General features: G+C 51.6%; 3 protein-coding genes across 14 annotated transcripts in view; 1 reads left to right on the top strand and 2 right to left on the bottom strand.

Moving 5' to 3' along the window:
• Positions 1-5190, bottom strand: LOC118505754. 2 transcript variants are annotated; one of them, XM_036041970.1, is made up of 5 exons: positions 5110-5190; positions 2359-3281; positions 2147-2257; positions 344-676; positions 1-271 (listed from the first exon to the last, which is right to left on the bottom strand). In XM_036041970.1, the coding sequence occupies exons 2-5, from the start codon at positions 3099-3101 to the stop codon at positions 166-168; spliced, it is 1293 nt and encodes a 430-aa protein (XP_035897863.1). In that variant the 5' UTR covers positions 3102-3281; positions 5110-5190; the 3' UTR covers positions 1-165. The 2 variants fall into 2 exon arrangements, with proteins under 2 accessions (XP_035897863.1, XP_035897864.1); XM_036041971.1 differs by lacking the exon at positions 5110-5190 and having other exon boundaries at positions 2359-3358.
• A 4089-nt stretch (positions 5191-9279) lies between these two features.
• LOC118505748 lies at positions 9280-11385 on the top strand. Its single transcript, XM_036041956.1, has one exon. It carries the CDS (start codon positions 9453-9455, stop codon positions 11352-11354), a length of 1902 nt encoding a protein of 633 aa, XP_035897849.1. The 5' UTR covers positions 9280-9452; the 3' UTR covers positions 11355-11385.
• Positions 11386-11523: 138 nt separating this feature from the next.
• LOC118505747 (flocculation protein FLO11-like) overlaps positions 11524-21228 on the bottom strand; it is an 18751-nt gene continuing 9046 nt past the window's right edge. For 2 of the 11 annotated variants that reach the window (XM_036041945.1, XM_036041944.1), the window contains exons 2-3: positions 17918-18192; positions 11524-14301 (exon numbers count right to left, since the gene is read on the bottom strand). In XM_036041945.1, the coding sequence (XP_035897838.1) occupies positions 12072-14301; positions 17918-18189 (2502 nt within the window). In that variant the 5' untranslated portion in view covers positions 18190-18192 and the 3' untranslated portion in view covers positions 11524-12071. The other 9 variants (XM_036041954.1, XM_036041949.1, XM_036041953.1 and 6 more) reach the window with 9 other exon arrangements.

The following is a 21228-nucleotide window of genomic DNA, read 5'->3' as shown; positions in this document are numbered from 1 at the left end:
TGCACAACCCCGGGCACCCGGCAAAACACCGAAGATGCACTTTATCGACTTTCGCTTTGTTAAAACGATGCCCGAAGCGGGTTTTTTTGTGCGGCTGGACGTGGACGTCCGTTTTGTTTTATTATTGCACCCTCTCTTCATTCGTGCCGATGCAGCGCGGTACGGTCAAGTGTCCTGGTCGCAGGTGCGCTGCAACCGATCACAATCACCGTCCCGTATGATGCGGAAGATCTCCTCCAGCCCGAGCCGGCCCGTCCATTCCGGCGGTGTCCTGTGGGAAAGTGGCGGGAAACGGTGAAAGTGCTGTGCAACCGGGAATGCCGCGTTTTCGCATCACACTTACTCGCTGACAATTTTCCACAGCATCTTCGCCGTGCCGGACATTCCTTGGCGCGCGAGCTGACAGAGCAGCTTCCAATCGCAGCCCTGCAACCTGCCGGCGTCCATTAAACGGTTCATGGCGGCGTCGTCTTCGGCCAGTTGCTGGACCGTGTCACGCTGCTCGAGTGCGTTGAGCTTGCGGAGCAGTTTGACCAGCGCGACCGGATCCGTACCGAGACCGCGCTGGGCCAGCAGGAACCGTGGCACATCCTGTCCGAGGCTGCGCTGACGTATGCCGGTGCCGGATACGCCTGCACTGCTGACAGGGGTCGGTGTCTGTAGCTGTAGCGGTGGTCTGAGAGAGAGAGAAAAAACAAACATTTCTTGAGATTGTAGTTGGGCTAAAACATTGCTGAAGGCGGTCTAGTGAACTGCGGGACGCGTACTGTAATCGTAATCCGATCGAATAAGGGAAGTTTTAGCGAACCGAAATCCAGCGTAGTCGTATGTGTACCGTGAGGTGATGCGGTGCCATGCAGTCTGCGGTTCAAATCCCATTTCTCTACGGTCATCTGATACGAAGCGAGTAAGTGTATCCAAAACAGATGGGGAAAAAAAAAAACCTTTTTCTCTGACACATTTATCACATTTCCCCCCCTGCCAATAAGTGGGGTTATGTTAGATAAATCTTCGCCCAACCAGCCAGCCTCCCATATAAAAATGATTAGAGTAAGGTGGAGAGACGGCGGCTGGCTTACACTAATACGGTGTGTGACAGGTCATCAAACAATGCTTCCTTTAGCCGTGACCGCGTCACAAATTGCGATTAGTCTCTCGCGCGGATCGTGGGACCGTCGTCGGACGCAGCTCTTAATCGGTTTTAGCCGTTTTGAAGACCGTCGGAAATTGAATGCATCCCACACACCGGCCAACAGGTGCCTGCGCGCGCATGTGTGTGTGTGTGTATAGGTGAAATTTCTTCCACGCGCCATTGCATCGTGAAGCGCATCGCTGTCGTCATCGGCGTCATCAGCGTCGTGTGCGCGCGCGCGCTCTCCCGCGGTTCATTCATCTTTCATAACTGATGTAACGATGCCGAAGGCGCAGGCCACGATGACGAAGAAATTCAGCCGGCCAAACGGTAAGAAAAAGCGAAAATCCCAACCGAACCGGTGATGCAAAAAAAAAAACCCCTTCTATGTGGAACGGAAGGAAGGAAGGAAGGAGGAAGGGAGGGAGGGAGAGTGGGGAAGGGGTTGCGAAGAGAAATGTGGAGAGACTCTCTGGAAACACGTTTTCACTTTCGTCGAACCAAACCACCGACCGTTGCTACTGGCCCGCGGCATCACACACCACCGGCCTGTGAGCGTGTGTGTGTGTGTGTGTAAGTAGGCTGTGATATCTTCTAGCCAGCCAGCCTAGCAACCCTTCTTTTTCGCTTCTTTGCTCGTATTCGCGCCGCATTGTTTCCACAATTTTCACCTTTCTTCGTTCGGTGCGCAGCGACGCACTACATAATCTCGTGATTCGCGCGGCACCGTACGCGCAGCTCATTTGCTGCTACTCATCTAGCTGGTGGAGTTGTGGAGAAAGGAAGGACGGGAGGGGAGGAAATTACGCCAGAAAAAGTTGGCGAAAATTGGATGTGGAGCCTGCGATTTTTCCTTCTTTTTCTTTTCTTTTCTGGCGAAACAACAAAGCCGGCGAAATAATTGTGGTGCAGTGCGCCCAAAGTAGACAATGCGCCCCATTACGCCATCGGACACACACACACACACAATGCCAATTGGGTTTAAAGTACGCCCTTTGGGCTTTGGGTACTTACTGCGTGGCGTTCGGGTTGATGTAAACGACCTGTGGCGTGAGCGCCGATATGAGCAACCCGATCGGAATAGCCGCACTCAGAACGTGAATGATTTTCTTCCACGGTGAAACACTGTATGGGAGAGAGAGAGAGAGAGAGAGAGAGAGAGAGAGAGAAGAAGATACACTTGACATTTACTCAATGCACTAAGGTGACAGGTTGAAGTGGCTTACTTTTTAAGATGAGCATCCTCCTTGCCAACTAGCTTAATGTCTGTTAGGCCTCCGATTCCATTGGTTGTTTCGGTACTCTCTGTACTAACACCACTCCCACTGTTACTACCACCACTACTAGGATTACTACTGACGGTACTACTATTGCCTACTAACACTGGATCACCGCTAAAAGTGCCCTCTAGTGGAGTGCGATCGAACGAGTAAGGATGGTTCTTGCTTGCCGTCGGAAACGTGTAATGATGTCGTCCAAAATGGTGATCCTCGAACGATCCTGACGAGGAGAATGGCGTTTCGCCCACCGTTGGACGTTGGCTCTTGGTACCTTCCGACGACTCGCCCTCCTCTTCCGGAATCCATTTCCACTTGCCCTTGGGCGATGGGAAGTGGGGCGTAGGATCTTGTGGGAACTTTATCGCCACATTCTGGTGCTGCTGTTGATGAAGATGATGATGTCGGACCGCTGGAGTCGTCCAGGTGTACTTGTGATCCCACTTTCCCGATTCCTCCGATGAGCCGCTACCAGAGGGCGCTTTAACATATCCGGACAGCCCCATACCACCGGCATACCACCGTGAGTCACCATCGGAAAGTTCGGCAGGAAAGGATGCATCTACCGCACCGGTCGTTATTGGACTGCCGGGACCAGAGTTTTCCTCGTTGAAAAATGGTACCACCTCGGGCGATGGGACAAACTCTTTGGCAAACTGTCCGTCGGTGCTGGAAACGAAGGCAAAGCTCATGATGGATGTGATTTACGAAGGAGAAATGTGGTGCAGTTCGACCCGTACCTGCCGGTAACGTTGCGTCGTGGTGCAGCACTTGCATAAAGCTGTCGCTTCCGGTAACCGGATATCTGGTGCTGGACCGTTCGATCGTTCACGATCGTTGCCGTGCCTCGTCCTGCGTACAAATGACCGTTTCTGCAATAGAAGCGTTAAATTGAAGGAAAAAAAACTCAAAAAATGTACTTCAATTTCTTATTCCTGCGGCGTTAGTCGTAACGGTAAGCATTTCGGCATTCCAACACGCTTCCCGCCGCAGCCGTTAGGCGCAAGAGGTAAGAGGGATCCGTTTCTTGGGATGAAAACATCTCCCAACCGTACAGCAAAATTCCTGCTTGTGGGTTTGAAATAAAAGCATAAAAATGTTACGAAAAACGCCCGAGGTGCTTTTTTTTTGTTGCAGGTTCGGGCTTTATTTGCTGTCCGTTGTCCAACCTCCAAATCTGCGCTGCGCTTAGACCGTGGTGTATGGGCGGGTATTTTGAATCATATATTTTTTAAAATAATTATTAAGAAATTTGTATGAAATATTATTATAGAAATTGTATCAAACAAGTTGAAACAATCTTTAAAATATATAAATGATCAAAATATAATAGTCAAATAAACAGTCAAAGTAGCCAGAAATGGTGGAAAATGGGGTGGTCAAATAAGCCTCCAGTAAACCATGGTAACCTACCATCAAGGCAAAGGTTTCTTGACTTTATGACCAACAAAATCATGTTGGTTAAAAATTCTCTTTTAATTAGGGATATTTATTATGGACTGGTATCAAATTCCATTCGGACCGTATCCTCGTGGCAAAACTAGTTTCAGGCTAATTAAATCACACAGACCAGAAAAGTCAGCCAAAGTGGTTAAGAGATTACAGTATTACACACTTTTTATACTAAGCAATCGGACTGTGTAATCGGCCTGAAGTATTATGTATCAGGCTATTGGCAAAGTGTCGCACCTCTCCTACCTTCAAGTTCAAGTTAAGTTCAAGTAGATGTAATACTAAAGCGTTATAATTCGCCTAGTTTTATCTCTCTAAACAATATCTATTTAAGGTTCCACAGAGGTCCTCCCCTCGCTCTATGCCATGAGTTTGTACCGATAGCTGAATATTCAGACCTGCGGATTGAATACCCAGCTCTCTAAACAATAAATTCCATTAAACAGCCACAAAAAAACCCCCAAACCGTGCATACACCACCGCCTCATCAGTGTGGCACGAACGCGCTGCGATAACAGTGAAAGTGTATCACTTTCTTTAAGGCTTCACTCTTGATGATGTCTTTCTTTTGGTTCGTTTGCTTGCTTGCTGCTCTTCTCCATCCATCGCTTGGCCACCATCGTTCCACCCTTGTTTTACCGACAGGCACAGCACACAAACCACAGCCCCGGGTACACGCAATCCATTTAACACCACGCGTATTGTACCGTGCATCGGGGTGTGTGTGTGTGTGTGTGTGTGTGTGTGTGTGTGTGTGCCTATGTGCATGTGTGTATTTCTTTTCTGCAATCATGCCATGCCATACCAATTGGCCCCATGGGTGGGCACGTAGGGGAAAGACAATTTACCCCCCAGCCCCGTTTTCGATTGTTTCGACTGTGTGCATCCTTTCTCGGCGTACACGAATCGATCACGTGTACGGCGGTGCTGTTTCCCAACGAGCCACCAGCAAATTGAAGGATCGCCAACAGCAAACAACAAACATCACCGATCTCGCATCCGAATATGATTTCCGATCGCATCTTCCGCCAGCCCGTCAGCTGCTACTGCTGGGAGCTGCTGGGAGCCGTAATGTGTGATGAAATAATAAACCGAATCGTCGTGTAGCGTGTTAGATCCGCGTATTAATGCGCGAATTTTTGCTCTCCACTTCTTCCCCGGATTTCCCACACACACACACACACACACACACCCTATAACCTGTAGCTCCGGTAGTGTCCATTGTGTGTTTGTGTTTTGCATACGTACGATGCTCGGAAGGACGATAACCCGGCGGAAGGTAGGGGTGGCGGTGGCAGGGTTGTGGTTGGGGTGCTGGTGGTGGCCGGCGAGGGCGACGAGAAGGAAGTTATGCCAGCGATTGCAACAACTTCCGTCGTTAATGGCGATGACGTTTGCCCGTGCACTGCTGTGCTCGCTCCGGAATGCTGTTTATGATTGCTGGGAAATGCAGTGAAATTATTTGCAACCGCCAGCAACTGCTGCTCTCCCTCGGTGGTGGCCGTGTGGTGGTGCTGGTGGCGATGAAGCTGAGCAGGTGGTGCTGGTAGGTCATTTACATTGCGTTCATTAACCAGCGGCACTGTTGCGTTGTCGGTATGCGGAATGCTTGCGTTTACACGTAGATGTACACCGATCGGACCGTTCTCGTTGACATCTTCGTGCACTTCGATCGCTCGGACCGAGTGTACGGAGAGATAAACACACACTAACACTACCACCGGTGAGTGGAAGGATAAAGCACAACGCATCGTTTTTTGGATGGCCCCCGTACACGATTAGAACATTTCACGTGAAGCTTCGCAAGAATTCTGCTAGATGGCGGTTCACTCAAAGCACGCTACGATTCTGATCCTTTGCTGTTGCTACTGTGTGTGTCCTCCAGCTGTCACTGTGCGATTAAGAGCATCGTTGTGCGGTGGTTGCGATTTTATAATGCAAAACAAGATGATACCCTTCAGTAAGCAAAAACAGTACCCAATAGCAGTGCTCAGCCATCAAGCACCCGAACGCAGCATAAATAAAGCATAATGTCGCATCGCCGGGACCGACCGCATTATTGTTGGACCTTCGTCTGCCGAACTGTGGGCCATTGAAAGCGACACGCTGCGGGACGCTTCACGCCGGTGCCCTATTGTTTCGTGCATCGGTGTGCAATTGCATCATTGTTCCATTAAGATCAACGCCTAGGAAATGTGTCGCACCGTACGTAATACAAGGTAAGCCAAAGCAAACATCCTGACGCTGATGGTGGATTCGACGCAGCGTTGACATAATTTCCTCCAAACGGCTGCGAACGACTCCATCGAGCACTCTGTCTCTGGCTGATAGTTCAATTCCACGTTTACGCTTCGTTAGCGAAACGCGAAGCGGTATTTTCTTCGCTCGAAAGCAATCTCATTACACCCGCCAAAAGGCATCCGATGCGCCCTAATGAGTGCACCCGTCAACACCATCCAGCCAGGTGTGTTTATGTGTGGGTCATTGGCAAAAGCCGACTACTCTACGGACACTTTTCAACGTCAAAAGCGAACGTCAAACATTCGTACCGACATCCCGACACGAACCGTGGCCGTGAGGTCCTTGGCAAATGAGCAGCACCGGCCCCGGCGGGTTTGTTGACTTTGGCGCGCGCGACCATGCCCTCGGTGCCCTTGCAGACCTCGCACCACCGAATCGTTTCCGGTGCATCAGGCGTTAACATCGGCGTTGTACCACATATTTTTCTCACGCATATTTCGTTCGATAATTATTTCCCTTCTCGCTTTACTTTGCCCGCTCGCTTCGGGGCCAATTCGTTTCGTAATAGCCTAATCGGGCGCGTTAGGAACCTTCCACCTTCGGAAGGGGGCGATTTTTTGTTGCTGTGCTTTTTATTTACTGTCATGCAGAGGGGGGGGGGGGGTGGGTTGTAAAAGTAGTAACACGTCCATTTTCCGGTTCTATTGATTACTTTCGTGTCGAACCGGGCCGCAGTCCGTCGATTGAGTGAAAGTTACGCGGAATGTTTTTTTCTCTTCTTCTGCTTGTTGTTGCTGCTGTTGTATCTTTTGTAGTTTGTCTCCCTGGTTCGTGCGGCTGGACCGTTTCTTCGTGGCTCATCCTCCACGCGCACACCACGTGTGGTGGTGCCGAGATGCTTTCCGATTGTTTATTGCTCTCCCGCGTGTGCGCGCGCGCGCGCTCTCGAGGTGTTCGATTAGGGTTCGATTGCAGATACGGCATCGTTTTACGCTGAATGGGGCATCGTGCAAGGGACGGCCGTAATGATTTATTCGTTAGGGAAGTTGCGTGAAACAGCTAGCCACCAATCAGTGGTTCGATTGTTTATGGGTATTGTACGATTTTTTGTTTAAACTTTAGACGGAACGAAATTTCATATTTAACTTTATTTAGATCCATTAAAAAATTGTTATAATCAATTCATAAGTACGATATTCAAATTTCAAAAATGCCTTCACAAAATTTAAATTCCATCGGAGCTTCCCGCTTAATGCCACTAGGTGGCGCTAGTAAGCGGTGACGTAAAAGCTTTGCTGTGTGTCTGAGATAAATGCTTCATCGAAACATGCGATTGCATACATTTAGGGGTAAAGCAGCAAGCAAAGCTTCAAGTTCCTTTTGGATGTTAAAATTTTGCAGATTTACTGTTTTTAAACGCAAGAAATGGCAAATCAATTGTTTTCTGGCAATTTGGTTGTTATAGGGCTGCATTTAAATAGTTCGTTGCACATCCAATCTCGTCAAGGAGTCAAGTGATAGCAGACCGAGATCTCTCATGATTGTAGACCAAATGAAGAAAACGTAATGCCATTTCGGAGATATTTGCCTTTTTCGTTTTCAGTTGTAGTGTAATAAAATGGCTGAAAGGAATTGTGAAGGAAATTATAACATGCGCAAAAAATAAGGCATAAGGCGCCTAAATGTAGTCAACAGAACTTACGATGTTCCAGGTGTTTGGCTGGAAGTAATTTAACGGCTAGATGAATGGAGTTGAATTAAACAGTAAGGACATTCAGGGAACAGATAAGGCCTAATTCGCAAGAGTAATTCACACTGGAGCTAACATAAGACATCGAGGAGTTGTCCCAAACTAGAGCAGTTTGAAATGTAAATTACAAAATCCTCGATTCAAGGGCCTTGCTACGATAATGTCACTAGTAAGCAAGGTATAAATAATTGCAGCCCTTTTTATTTTATTTTCTGGATATATTTTTTTAACTTATATCACTTGCTTCTTCTTCAGTGATTTATGGTGCGATCACGTGCAAATTCCAATTAGATCGCTTGCATGCATAATTGCATGTTCACCCTCGCACAAACACAGTATGCACGATCAGTGAAAGCATAACAACATAATTCGTCCACTCGAGGGGGGGGAGGGGGAGGGGCGGCTAAATGAATTGTTGAGTAAATATTGTCACCATTAAGATCGCCGTCCCGTGACGGCCGTGAACGATTTGACGCACATTACTGTAGCATAATTTTTCACGCCTCGGCAAGTGAAAAGTGAGAGCAAGTGCAAATTGCAATTGTTTTTTTTCTTAACAACGATCATTCTTCTCCGCCTGTAGGTGAATTAAGCCAAATCTTTCCCTACGAAAAAACACACACACAAACACAAGTTGGAAAATAAATCCGTTCTCACGAGGGAAGGTGGATTTAAGAAGAAACCCAGTGAGTTCCTTCCCTGCTCAATTGAACCGGTTGCTTCTGCACTGTCATCGGTGGTAGGCACCGTTAAGGCAAAACAAACGTAACGCCCACTCGCGGCCATGACGTGACGTTTGGTTGGCCCCGAGGTCAACGAATGCTCCCATTTCTAGGCTCGGGACCGTACTAGATCGAACCGCGCAGGAAAAACGGTCCTTTCGGCCGTTTCGGGCGGAGGAAAAGGGTTCGATACTTTCACCTTTACACGCGCGGTCTGTAAGCGCCCTTCGCGCGTTCGTGAGCGAGAAAGATTGGAAATTAGTTCTTTCTCGGGCGTGAGAGAGCGGGTGAGAGCTTTTGCCCTTTTTCCATTTTCAATCTCGGGCTCTTTGTCGCGCGCGGTGCTCTTGACGGCGCCTTCAGCAAGTCATGCACGGTCACCAAAGACATCCTCCATCAACACGGCCGACGGCAGCTTACGCGGTGTGTGCTGGATGCAATTTTCTTCACCCCCCCCCCCCCCCCCCTCTTCTGCTTTCCTGTCCGGGACGCACGTCTGAGGTGGGGTGAGAGAAATGGCACCAACCTGGCGGACGAGATGCTTCAATGTTGTGGCGTGGCTCGTTCCAGCCAGCTGAGCTCGGCAAACCGTTTTTCCCGCGCGCGCGCGCCCGATCGCTGAACACTGAAGCGTGCGGCTGCCCAACAAAGTCAACTATATTAGTAGGACAACCAGTCAGCGCACCACTTCAGTCGTCGCGCGGTGTCGCGATGTGCGAGTATTGATTAGACGGCGAGCTAGCGTCAGACAGCGACAGAACTCGGGGGATCGGTGACGTGCGCGTGTGTGCGTGAGTGTGTGTGTGTAATTAGAAGATCTGATTCCTGTGGCTACGAGAGAAGAACTTATAAGAACACGAGTGTCGAGTCTCGGGAAAATGAGTGGCAAGTGCTGTCCCTCGTGGTGGTGTAGGTTGGTGTTGTGGACGTGCGCCCTAGCGGTCGGATGGGTTCAGACCGAAACGATACACTTTACCAACTCGCCGAAGCTCATCATGGCGTCGAAGAACTACACCACGTACGAAATTGAGGTCCCAGGATCGAAACCGATCACGATCATCGAAGCAACCGATCCGTACGATCGTGCTGCGAGCAATACTCACCGGCTGGACACATTCCCAAAGGAGGTGCAACTACCCAACGGTGGACCGACGACAAGCTTCCGGACCAGTACCGGGCTAAGCGTGAGCAGACCGCACGCCCAGCAGTCTGCCGAACAGACGACCGGTACCCGTAAAACGCTCTACTCACCCGAGCTGCTGAACAAATTTCTCAAGGAGTACTCGGAGAAGCTGCGCAACGCTGACTCCGCCACGAGAAAGCGCCTGAACGAGATCACGATGCTGAACAGCAACATTAACCGAAACCAGAACGAGCTGGTGCCGGGAGGCGCGGCGGACGACGAGAATCAGTACCGGCACAAGCATCCACACCTGGGAGCGATTGAGGCCGACGAGAGTGCTGCCGCCGCCAGCGATCGCGTACCGCCGCCGGAGGATGAGCCAAAGGTGGAGGATGAGTTTGTGTTTAACGACACACACGAGCGGCATGTGACGGGCAACGGCAACACCAACAAGCGGTGGTACCAGGAGGCAGGCCTGACGGGAAGCTATCAGCCACAGCCTCCCCAAACCGGCCACAAAAACCACCCGTGGAACATTAAGGACGGTTGGGTGACGCTCGAAGCTGTGCCGTGGTCGGAGAGCAAGGTATCAAAGTGGCACGCCACAGGATCGGAGTTGAGCAAGAAACCACCGGGGAAGGTGGCGACAGTGCAGCAGCACGCGTACGACAAGTACTGGAACTCCGGTTCGCTCGCCAGCGAAGAAACTCCCAAGTACAAACCCCTCGCTACGTCGGGCTCTATCGGTGCGTCGAGCTATTACGGCGGGGATGCAGACGATGGTTACGGGTACGGTGGGTCGTCAGCCGACAATAGATCACCGGTGAACCGGTTGCCACCCACCTCTGCACCACCCACCGAATCACTCTACAACCGGAGACGTCCTACCGTAACGCTTTACAGCGAGCGCCCGGATGCGGATAGCAATAGGCCGTCCGCATCGCAACCGCAGCCTGACGCCTGGTACGATCAGCCGCTTCATTCCAGCAATCCGTACGATTCGATGAAAGCGTACCACGATCCTAATCCTACCCCGAGCACCTCCAATCGCGACATCATTACCGACGGCCGTCCGGCAAACTTTCCCAAATTTGCTCATGATCGTCCCGGGCAGCAGCAGCAGCAGCAAGCGGGTTACGGTGTGGACAACACGCCACAAAGCCAGCGCGTGAAACCCGTATCCTACCCGGAACGGGGCACTGGCGAATGGGTGCTCATCTCCACCACCAAGGGCTACCAGTACCCGAAGCGACGTCACGGACAGCGAGCGATCACCTTTTCGCCAGCTACTTCGACAAGCCATCAGACGGTAAAGCTGACGGTGCTACCGATGAAGAACGCCATCGATATGACCACCTCGCACAACGGTCTGATTGAGGTGTCCTCCTCGACGCAAACGGTTGAGGATGCGGTCAAGCAGCAGCAGCAGCAGCAGCAGAAGAATAAACGCAAGGGTCAGCATTCTGCGGGCAACAGTCTCGTGGGGCACAAGAAGAAGAAGCATTCGGGCACGGTGACGTCCTCAGCGCAAACCTTCTCCCTGATGAGGCGCGACGCGTCGCAGGACGGTTCGGCGGTGCTGGCCGCGGTTGGAGCTGGTATGGTACCGGCCACCATGGCCATCCTGGCACCGATGGTTCTCGGGCGAAAGAAATAGTAGCCGCGCAAACACTCTCAGTGATGAGATGAGATAATTTATTTATTATTTCTGTACGTACGTTTTAAAAGTAATATATAAAAAATAGGGTTTTTCTTTTGGGACAGGGAGCATTATTGGAGGCTTGTGTTTGCTCCCAACCGGCCCCGAAAAAATCGCCGCGTTGTTGTTGATGTAGATTTTATTTTATTTGTTCACTGGTTTTATGCTTTTTTTTTGCGTCTCGCGTTACACCATCCTGTACGGATTTGTAAATAAATGCGTAAAAAACACGTAATACTAATGCTGCTGCGTGTTTCTCTTACTTTCGGATGCAATATCTCCCCAGTGCATAGTTACGCCCTCTGCTGGAAAGTGGCAGAAGCACGAGATTATAACCGTAGAACGAAGCCCACCCTTAGAAACGTAGTATCCACTTCGATAAAATCACCACACGCTTACATCCAAGTAGCCGATGATGGGACTTTATCGTGTGTGTGTGTGTGTGTTCATAAGCAATAAATATACGGGTGCAACGCTCTGATTCCCTGCTGCGTATGTTGGTGCGGTGAAGGTTTGAATGTTTTGATCGGTGATCGATACAAACGATCGTGGTTCTCGGTTACTACAAAATCAGAAGAGAGCTCTCGCATGTCGAGAATTCTATCCTCAATCCCATAGTGAGTAGGTTCCGAACCTGTGTGTGTGTGCTAATGCTCTACGCCACACGGCTGTCGACTACTGTTCAGTCGAGCTGGTGTGATTGGTCTGATGATGGTGCTGGAACCGATCGTGTACACCGTTCAGGTATCGCTGAAAGTCCATGGTGACGTACTGAAGGAAATGGATGCCCATTGCCACCTTCCGTTCGACCGTGTTTCGGATAAAATCACCCCACGTGTACCGCTGCGCTTCCGTTGTCGTTTCCGCACTTTCTCCCGCCGTACCCGTCGTCGTTGTCTCACCCTCCTGGACGCTCAGCTCCGTCACCTCCCCAGAATGGGACGACTGAGCGGATGGGTGGTCCTCCTTCGGACGATCCTCATCCACATCGATCTCGTTCTCAAACTCAACGTCTTCGTCCGAATCCACCGGCGCTCGGCGCTTTCTTCTCGGTCCGTGCTCCGGAACCGATGCCGAGTTGATCATGTCCAGCATGCTGTCCGAGTAGCTCGTCCCTACGACATAGTGCGCATGATGCTCGGGACTATGCTCGGACGAGTACGCTTCCGGATGGGGCATCATTTCGTGCTCGGTCTCCGCGATTGGATCTGCCGCGGGGATAGTATCGACCGTAGTCGAAGGACTCACCGTACTGCTAGCTGTCGTTGAGACGGACGGCGAGCTGTACACTGGCGACTGCGGTTGACGTGTCGGTGCCTCAACCGAAACCGTTCGCATCGGGTAATAAGGCGTCGGTGGGGTGTTGTAGAAGAACTCGTTCTGTGACTTTGCTTGACTCTGAGCCTGCACCGGCGACTGTCCCTGGGTCGGTCGGTTCACGTTCGTGTACATCGCTTCCGGAGCACTCGGCCCACCGGCTCCACCATAAGCCCGATTGCGGTACGTAATGTGCGGGTACTTGTTGGCAGAGTACGGCTGCACATGGTAGTACTGATGGCCCGTCCTAACCGGCTGCTGTACCTGCGTTCGTCTACGCACCGCATTGTTGCGGTAGTAGGACCGATCCGGCATACCCGCAATCAGCTTCCCAAACACATCCTCCTCGTTCTGTCCATCCGGTCCGGCGTACTCCTCGTAGTTCGAGTAGTACAGATCATCCTTCCGATCGTCCGATCGACGCAACGCACCAAGCGGACTGCCAAGGAAGTACGACGCCAGCCCAGCCGCCATCACCAACCCAACCAATCCCACACCGACCGTGGGCATTACCTCGCGCGACAAATAGTTGATGATCTGCGTCGAGACGGGCTTGTTCTTGTTGCCCGGTTTCTTATCATTCGCCACCACATCCTTCACTTCCGGTTTGCGCGTTTTCTTGTTGGCCGGCTTCTTCTTCGTGCCACCGGGGGCTTTGGCGTTCGGTTTGCGTGTTGGTTTCTTCACGACCTTGCCACCGTTGCTGGGTGCCGTTTTGGACGGGGAACGATCCTCGGGCAGATCGAACTGAGCGTCCTTCGGTTCCAGTATCAGGAAGGTGGACGATTCCTGCGAGCTGTCGTCGGTAACGGGTGCGGATAGATCGTTCGCCACCGTGGAGGCACTCTGCTCCGTGATGACCATCTCGGTGGTTACCGTTGGGGATGAGGTAGTTGTTGGCTTGGGCGTAGTCGTGGTGGTGGTTGTCGTCGTCGTCGTAGTTGTTGTCGGTAGCGGTTTCTTAACCTTCTTTACGATCACCGGCTTAAGAGTGGTCGAGGCGATCTTCTGCTTCGGTAGCGGTTTGTTCTGTTTTTCCTTCTTCTCCTCCATGCTCGTGGGGCTTGTGGTTGTTCTACCCGGACGTGGTGTGGTCGTCTGCATGACACGTCTGGTAGACGGTTGGAATCGTTTCGTAGCGCTGGTGGTTGGTTTCGGTGTCGTACTAGTCGTCGTCGTCGTCGTCGTGCTGATCACCTTTCTCGAGGTCGTACTCGTAGACTCACTCTTCATCTCGCTAGAATCGCTACCGGACAGCAGTACCCAGGTGGACAGACCCTCCTTCGGGGTGGTCGTCCGCAGCGGGACCGTCCGTTCCGTGGCACGGTGCAGCTCGTTCTGGTACTCCTCGTCCGTCATCGGTTCCGCCACACCGGCGTGCCCTGAATAGCGATCAAAGAGGGATGTTAGCTGTTCGTTGGCTTTCGCTTCGCCCGAACCCAACACGACCGTGCCCGCCGGGCGGGTCCGTTGCGATGCGCCGGACGCGGCGCTAGCACCACCGGTCAGCACCTTCGTGCTGGTGGACACCACGAACCCGGACGTGCCCATCTTCGTTTTCAGCAGCTCGGGACGCTTGAACGCGTAGCTGCAATGAGAAGAAGATAGATATATTTCTAGAACAGCACCGAAACTTCACTGCGCGACGGGGTGACGCTGCTGAGGTGGAATCGGAATCGGAATACAGAGGCTACTACCACATACAGATTCATGCAAGCTAGCAAAGAGAGGCTACTGGGAAACATGCAGGGGGTGGGGGGGGGATGACATGCGGAGAGGGACAGTCAAAATGATGCGGACGCAATTTGTACAGCAAGAAACTCACTCACAGGTTCAATAGCAGTTTAGCATGCTGCGGTAAGAGCGTAATCATTTTATTGGTTTTGTTAGTCACGGTTGGTCGATGGTTGGTTGGTTGGGCTACTCTACTCTACAGTACGATCATGCAACATACAGTACAGACGAACGGTTCGCCACATGCAACACGGAACATGTTCTTACAGCTAAAGACGCCACTGCGCGGACGAGTAGGAAGGTACAAGCAGAACTACCAAATGTGGTACAAACTACAGACTAATGATTTACACAGGTTCTTGCTTCGTCCATGCGATCGCGATCCTCCCCTTTTGCTACCTACACAAAGCACTCACTAACTAACGCTGAAATCTATCGCCTCTTACTATCACGTATCGATCACCTAAAGCTACGCGCTACATGCTTACCATACGTTTAAAACACCATTACTATTGCTCTACACAGCTAGCACACTAGAATCAACTGCTTCCGTAGGGGAAGCGATACATACATCTATTAACCTTTACTAGACCACTACTAGCTACCCGGAGGGTCGATCTCGCTCAAACACACACACACACACTCATATCTGAAGCTTCTCGAAATCAAATGCGCCACGCACGGGTGAAAGTGATCTGGTTGGTGGATCATCTCGCTAAACAAGATCTTCATCCGAGACATCCCACATACAAACACACACACGCCTTGTCTCGTCGTACTCGATTGTCAAAGGAGCTTTCACGGATCGCGCGATCGGACCCCTAGAGCAATTAGCGGCACTGTCCAGACTAAATTACAATTTAACATCATCGGCGCGCCGGCAGCTGTGTACACAAACACCGGATTTACGTACTATTATTGCACTCTGGGTACGGTGAATCTTCCGTCGTCCGCTCGCTCGTCGTCCATTAGGTCCGGCCGGTGGCTAATAAATCTATTACCATTCACGCACTCACGCATCGCTCATGCGGCTATCAATTGCTTCACCTTTCACCAGCTTGTGTGCGTGGTAGCTTGAATCGAAATTACACTAATTATGTTTACAATACGAATCGATCGATCCCGCTCTCTCTCTCTCTCGGAAGCAATGTGTTTGAAGTGTTCGAGAGGACACGCGCACACTAAAAGCAAATCTCATGCAACATGCAGCAAAAAGAGGTATGAAGAATAAGGCATTACTTAAACAGCTTTTGGGGCAGTAGTGGATGATGAGGATGGATGGTAGTAATTCACCGATGAGACCGACCGAGAGTGATGAGTGGTTTAGAAATCGAGCGTCCGAACGACAGCGGCGACATGCATGCAGTGGAATTAGTTCGCTTATGTCTCGTTGTACTACGACTATAAGCTAGGTACTATTACTATATTACGTTCGGCACTAAAACAAGCTAAAACAGGCCATGCTACAGTCATGCGATACGGGAATGATTTGTTGGTTTGTTTGTTTGATTTTTTGGAAGGTTATTGACTATTTGTGTTGCGGGTGTGCGTGCGTGTACAAGGCGCCGCGCACAAGGAATGTTCTACTAAAAAACCCCGGGCCCACAGATACATCCGAGACCCTTAACACACAGTCCACGCTTGGCACGCTTCGAGGTCATGGGTCATGTGTGCATTATCACGCCCGGGAACTGGACATGGCGGCACTACTACTACTACTACTACTACTGGTACTGCTGCCATTGGTGGGTTTTTTGTGCCAACGGTAAGGATCCGAGTGTTGTCGCATGCTGCGTCGATCGTTATCCCAACTAGCTGCTGGTCCCCAGCTGTGAGGATCATAGTCCGTCCAGGAGGACGTGTGGATTGGTCGTCTTCCCGGGCGAACTGGCCGACGTATCCAGTGGTAAGATACGGGCGGTTTCTTCTGTACCAACACCGTCGTGGTGTAGTGCCGCACCGGGGTTGGGTAGTAGAACTTGTACATGTACATACCGGCCGCTACTGTGCCGACGATCATCGCCAACACCGGCAGACTGGTCATGCCCAGCACAAACATGTTCATCGGCGTCATGGCGGACACGGCCGCCATCATGCCCAGTAGTGCGTGCGACACGTCCGGCAGCAGCGAGGATGAACCGTGATGATCGTGCGATGGTTTGCCAGGCTTTGGCTTCAGTTTGTTCTGGTTCGATCCAATACCGTTTCCAATCGTAGCAGCCGGTTGTCCAACGCTCCCGATACGTACCGGCGGACGAATAATATTGCTCACCAAACTGCTGATCGGTGTATTGAGAAAGTTGGACACTGGTGCCGGTACAGCGGCGGGAACTATCGGTACGATAGGATTCGCCGCCAACGGAGCAGCTGCTGCCAGTGGAGCAGCCAGCGCAACGTCACTCGCTACAGCTGCCGCGGGAACGGCCGCCGACTGCGGTGCCGCCGATAGTGCTCCAGCAGTCCCGACCGCTGCCGCTGCAACAGCCGCACCGGGCAACACACCGGCCGTCCCAGGACCAAGCTTCGTCAGCTCGCCCTGCTTCGTCGGGCTAGGATTGTCCTCGTTGATCGCGATCTGTATATCGTTGCAGCCTTGCTTGCCACTCAGCGAAATACTGATCTCGTTACATTCCGTCACGCCTTCACCCTTCAAATTGCCCGCCTCATCGTACGGATTCGCATCGTCCACCTCGTCGTACGGATCCTCCTCGTACGGATTCCACCCACCGGCTACGGCCTGCTGCTCACCCGAGTACACAGCATCCGGACGGTCCGGATCAGCTTGCGACACGGCCGTCACCTTCACCGGTGCAGCAGGCGTCGGAGTTGGCTTGATAGTGATCTTGATCTTGTTCTTCTTTTTGTTCTTCTTGTGCTTGTTCTTCGTATCGGAGGAACTCAACGGGATCAGCTGATCGCTCACGATCGGGCCCGGACCCTGCTGGTACACCTCTCCGGACGGTGTGTGGAAGTCGGTCGACAAGACTTCGGGCGACCCGGCAAACGCTCCATAGAACTGGTTCTTCACCGGTGCATCGGTGACCACCGGTGAGGTCACACCAAAGTTCGTGTAGATCTGGCTCGAGGGTCTTAGGAGATTGGAGGCCGATGTGCCATATTCGACATTAAACACGTCCGACGTCTTGTCCGACCACTTGGTAATGATTTTGTGTATGACCGGTTTGCGCTTCTGACCGATCTCAACCTCCGCCGGGTACTGTGTCTTCACCGGGTACACGTACGTTTTCTCTGGCGGATCCCAGTTTGCGAGTGGCGGATAGCCCAACCCTCCCGACACCCCGAGCGACACGGACCGCAGCGTGTTCTGCTCCTCGGATCCGGCCGTATCGACCGGAACCGGTGGGGCTGCCACCGGCAACGGTGATTGGCCTTGCAGATTGGCCAGGTTTTTTAGTAGAAATTCCTTGATTAAACTATCGCTAGAGAGACCATCGTTAGTAGTTTGGTACCTTGGTTGGTGCGTGGATGTGCTGCCGCCGGAGCTGGTGCTGGAACTGTCGGTGGCCGGTTCCGAACTTCCGACGGTCGTTGACTGAAGCTGCTCGGTGCTGCTCTGGGCCGAAGCGTCCTGTGGCAGGCTGCTCGATTCTACGCTCTCCTCCACGATCTCCAGGGGATTGCTGCGCCGTCGTAGGTAGATCGGTTCCACCAGGTTGGGTCGGGCAAGGACTGTGCTGGCTAGCAGCAGCAGCGCCAGTGCGTATGTAGCAATGAGCTTCATTTTCTGTTGGGGAGATTCCAATGATGAGAGAAAATTCGATTGATATTGAGGAAATTAAACGAAATGATCTCTGCACATTGCATACAAACAGGCGTTCCCTATTTAGGCGCATTCCGTTATACGCAAAACGATCGTGTGGAGTGCTGAATCATCGAACCTATTTCACAAAAATGGAGAAATAAACCCATCAGCTCCCACCTTGGCACAATGACGAATTTCAACACGTCATAAGAACCGTTCACTCGGTCCCCCCCCCGGTCCGCATAACGGACCAGGCCAATCGAATTATGTCACCTACTTCCCTACCCGAGGCCGCGGGCACACGCATACCATAAAGGACATTCAACCGTCCACTCCCTCCACATCGCCCAGTAGCACTTCAGGCAGGCGGTCATACTGCTACTGCCAGTCAAGTGCTCGTAGTGTAACCTCGTTTCGGGCCAGAATGTGCTAACCAGCTGGCCTCGCACCACGATTGCGCCCCGAAAAGCGTCTCCCGGTTTCCCCCCCCCCCCAAGTTCTTTTGTTTGTTTTGCACAACAATAGGTCCCGCGGGTGCTGAACGGGCATCCCTAAAGAGATAAACAGCGCTCACTTGCCGGGGCGTTCCCATATGCACCGTTACGATATTAGGAAGGAAGGTGAATCCCGCACCGATCTGACCTAAATCTGGTACGACGGTGTGTGTGTGGCAAACCTATCCCCGATATCGGTAATCGTAGCCATTGAGGATATGTTTCTTGTACTACTTTTACGTCTTCGCTCGGTGAGATCCGGTCTGTTTTGCTGCGCTCGGGGACACGGTGGGACACGGTGCGAGTGTTTGCTGCCGTCCAGTTCCAATTCCACAATCACGTTGCATAACGCGTGCATCTTCGAGAGTGCGTGCTGCTTGCTTGGATGCGTTATGTTATCGTCTCCTTCTCTCGCTCTCTCGCTCTCGCTCTCGGATCACCAGCGATCGCCCGTACCTTGAACTTGATCTTCAGTTTTTGGTCATGGTCCATCTGCTGGCTGAAGCTAGCGACCAGATCGTTCCCACGAGTTTCTTCTCGATCGTTCCCCGTTTTCCCCCCCCAAAGACAGATGGATGAATCTCAGCCGAACCGAGCGTAAAATGCACATCGGGTGAGTGTGCAGCGCCCACCGGGTCTCAAATCATTGGTTTCGTTTTCAAGTTCATGAACTCGCGGCACGGAACCCGAGGCGAAATCCCGTTACGATATTATGCTTCATCTCGTGCCTACATAGTTTTCTTTCTCCCTCCGCGGTCCGGACTCCCTCCGCACGAGAGGGCTATGACTCTTCAGATACCCTCTCACACACACACACACACACGTATGTATGCTGCATGTCCATTAGCAAAGCAATTCCACTCGGTCGGTAAGATCTCCATCCCGGAGAGATAACAAAACCCAACGGTCAGCAGTGTGTGTGAGCCGAACCGAGCCAACTCAAGCTGCCATGAGGAAAATAGCATCGGAAAATAGCATTTAAAGGGGGTGCGAGCAGTGAGAATATCGCTTTGCAAGTGCAAAAATAATAATAACAGTAGCGGGCTCCAGCTACCCAGCACCAGTAAAGCCGAATAACAATATTTACCTAAACCAGCCATCGAAAAGGCACCAACGGTTAAGCTTGAGCTAGTTTTATGGCTGGCCTACCACCTGGGTCTTTGGACAAACTCGCTGGAATCTCTCCCTTGGCGGGACCGTGTGTTTGAAGTTGGTGACTATAAAATGGTACCATTTAGAGGAGCTGAGCAATAAATGTACCCGCTCCTTGTACCTCTCAGTGACAATAAACACACACACACACACCCTGTCCCGAACATACAATTCATTGCGCCTGGTTGCACTGTCACGATCGCGGTTGTGCCAGCAAGCAAAAAGGGGGCCAGCACACGCTCTCGGCCTAATGAGAGAGTGTGTGGTAGCGCGGTGGAGCGCAGCAGCAGATGCTTACGCCGTTTGACATGATTTCCACCCTTGTGAGCAGCCTGATTTTGCGACGCCGTTCCCCGGGTGTAGGCTACGTAAACAATGGGTTCTTAAGCTTTTCGGGAGGTGCTGGAGCGTTTTTCATCCCCCCCCCCCCCTTCCCCCCGGCCAGTCTTGACACGAACAAAACAATGTCTCACATGAAATTCAGGTTAATCAGTGCGATACGACTGGTGGTGTCTGCTTATCGTCCGATCACAACAATCACCCGAAGAAGCATGGGCGCGTGAGAACCAGGAAAGATGTACGATGTAACCCTGTGACGAGGAAGAATAGAGAGGAGAGTGGTGTTGTGGGGTGGGGTGTTACACTTTCTCCTCCTTCAACGTCGATACCGGGTGATGTTGCACCCGCACATCCACGGGCAGAACAATCGTTCCTCCGGGTGTTTCTAGGTCAATTTTGATGGATATTTTGGTCGATATTGGAAGTTAAACGATAAAAGGATTCACATCCGTTCCGTGCCCAATTCAATTCTATTGGAGAGAAATTCCGATTTCGAAATGATTTAAAAGCCCTCTCTTTCGACAAAAAAATGCAAAACGATCGTTTAATAAAAGGCACCACAGCTAATGAAGTCCGCGCGCCCGATGCCGACTCACTGGGGTTCGTCGCTTCCGAGCGCCGAGCATTGAAATTCTTGCACGCCTTCACCGGCTGGATGTGGGGGATGTCCCGTCTGAGGTCACTACTTTCACCTGGCTACGCGTTTACGATCGATTAAGTTATTACCATACGAATGGGGAGGGAGACCAACAGAAGAAGAAAAAAAAACTACCCGACGACAACAAAGCAACGGCGATCAGGGAAGAATCGCAACGCAACACTTTCCGGGAGTTGCTGGTCCCGTAATTATTGCATGGCTTTTGCAATGGATCATCCGGCCAGGGTTCGACGGTGTACAGTTAGATGCCCATCTCTGTACCAGGGCCCCCCTCCCCCCCCTTCGAGTCATTTAATAACGATTATCCAAAAGCGGGATCTTGCCACTGTTCCAAAGTTGGAGCTGGTTGGATTCCTTCCTACCGCCGTATACGAA

The sequence above is a fragment of the Anopheles stephensi genome, chromosome 2 (assembly GCF_013141755.1).
Source record: "Anopheles stephensi strain Indian chromosome 2, UCI_ANSTEP_V1.0, whole genome shotgun sequence".
Taxonomy (NCBI): Eukaryota; Metazoa; Arthropoda; class Insecta; order Diptera; family Culicidae; genus Anopheles; species Anopheles stephensi.
Note: the sequence above shows the minus strand (reverse complement) of the source record. Positions and strands in the feature narration are given on the sequence as shown.

Coding starts and splice junctions, on each gene's coding strand:
- LOC118505754 (XM_036041970.1), bottom strand. CDS start 3,101: ATGAGCTTTGCCTTCGTTTCCAGCACCGACGGACAGTTTGCCAAAGAG. Junction 2,258..2,358: donor GAGGATGCTCATCTTAAAAA/GTAAGCCACTTC, acceptor TCTCCCATACAG/TGTTTCACCGTGGAAGAAAA. Junction 272..343: donor CTGTGGAAAATTGTCAGCGA/GTAAGTGTGATG, acceptor ACTTTCCCACAG/GACACCGCCGGAATGGACGG.
- LOC118505748 (XM_036041956.1), top strand. CDS start 9,453: ATGAGTGGCAAGTGCTGTCCCTCGTGGTGGTGTAGGTTGGTGTTGTGG.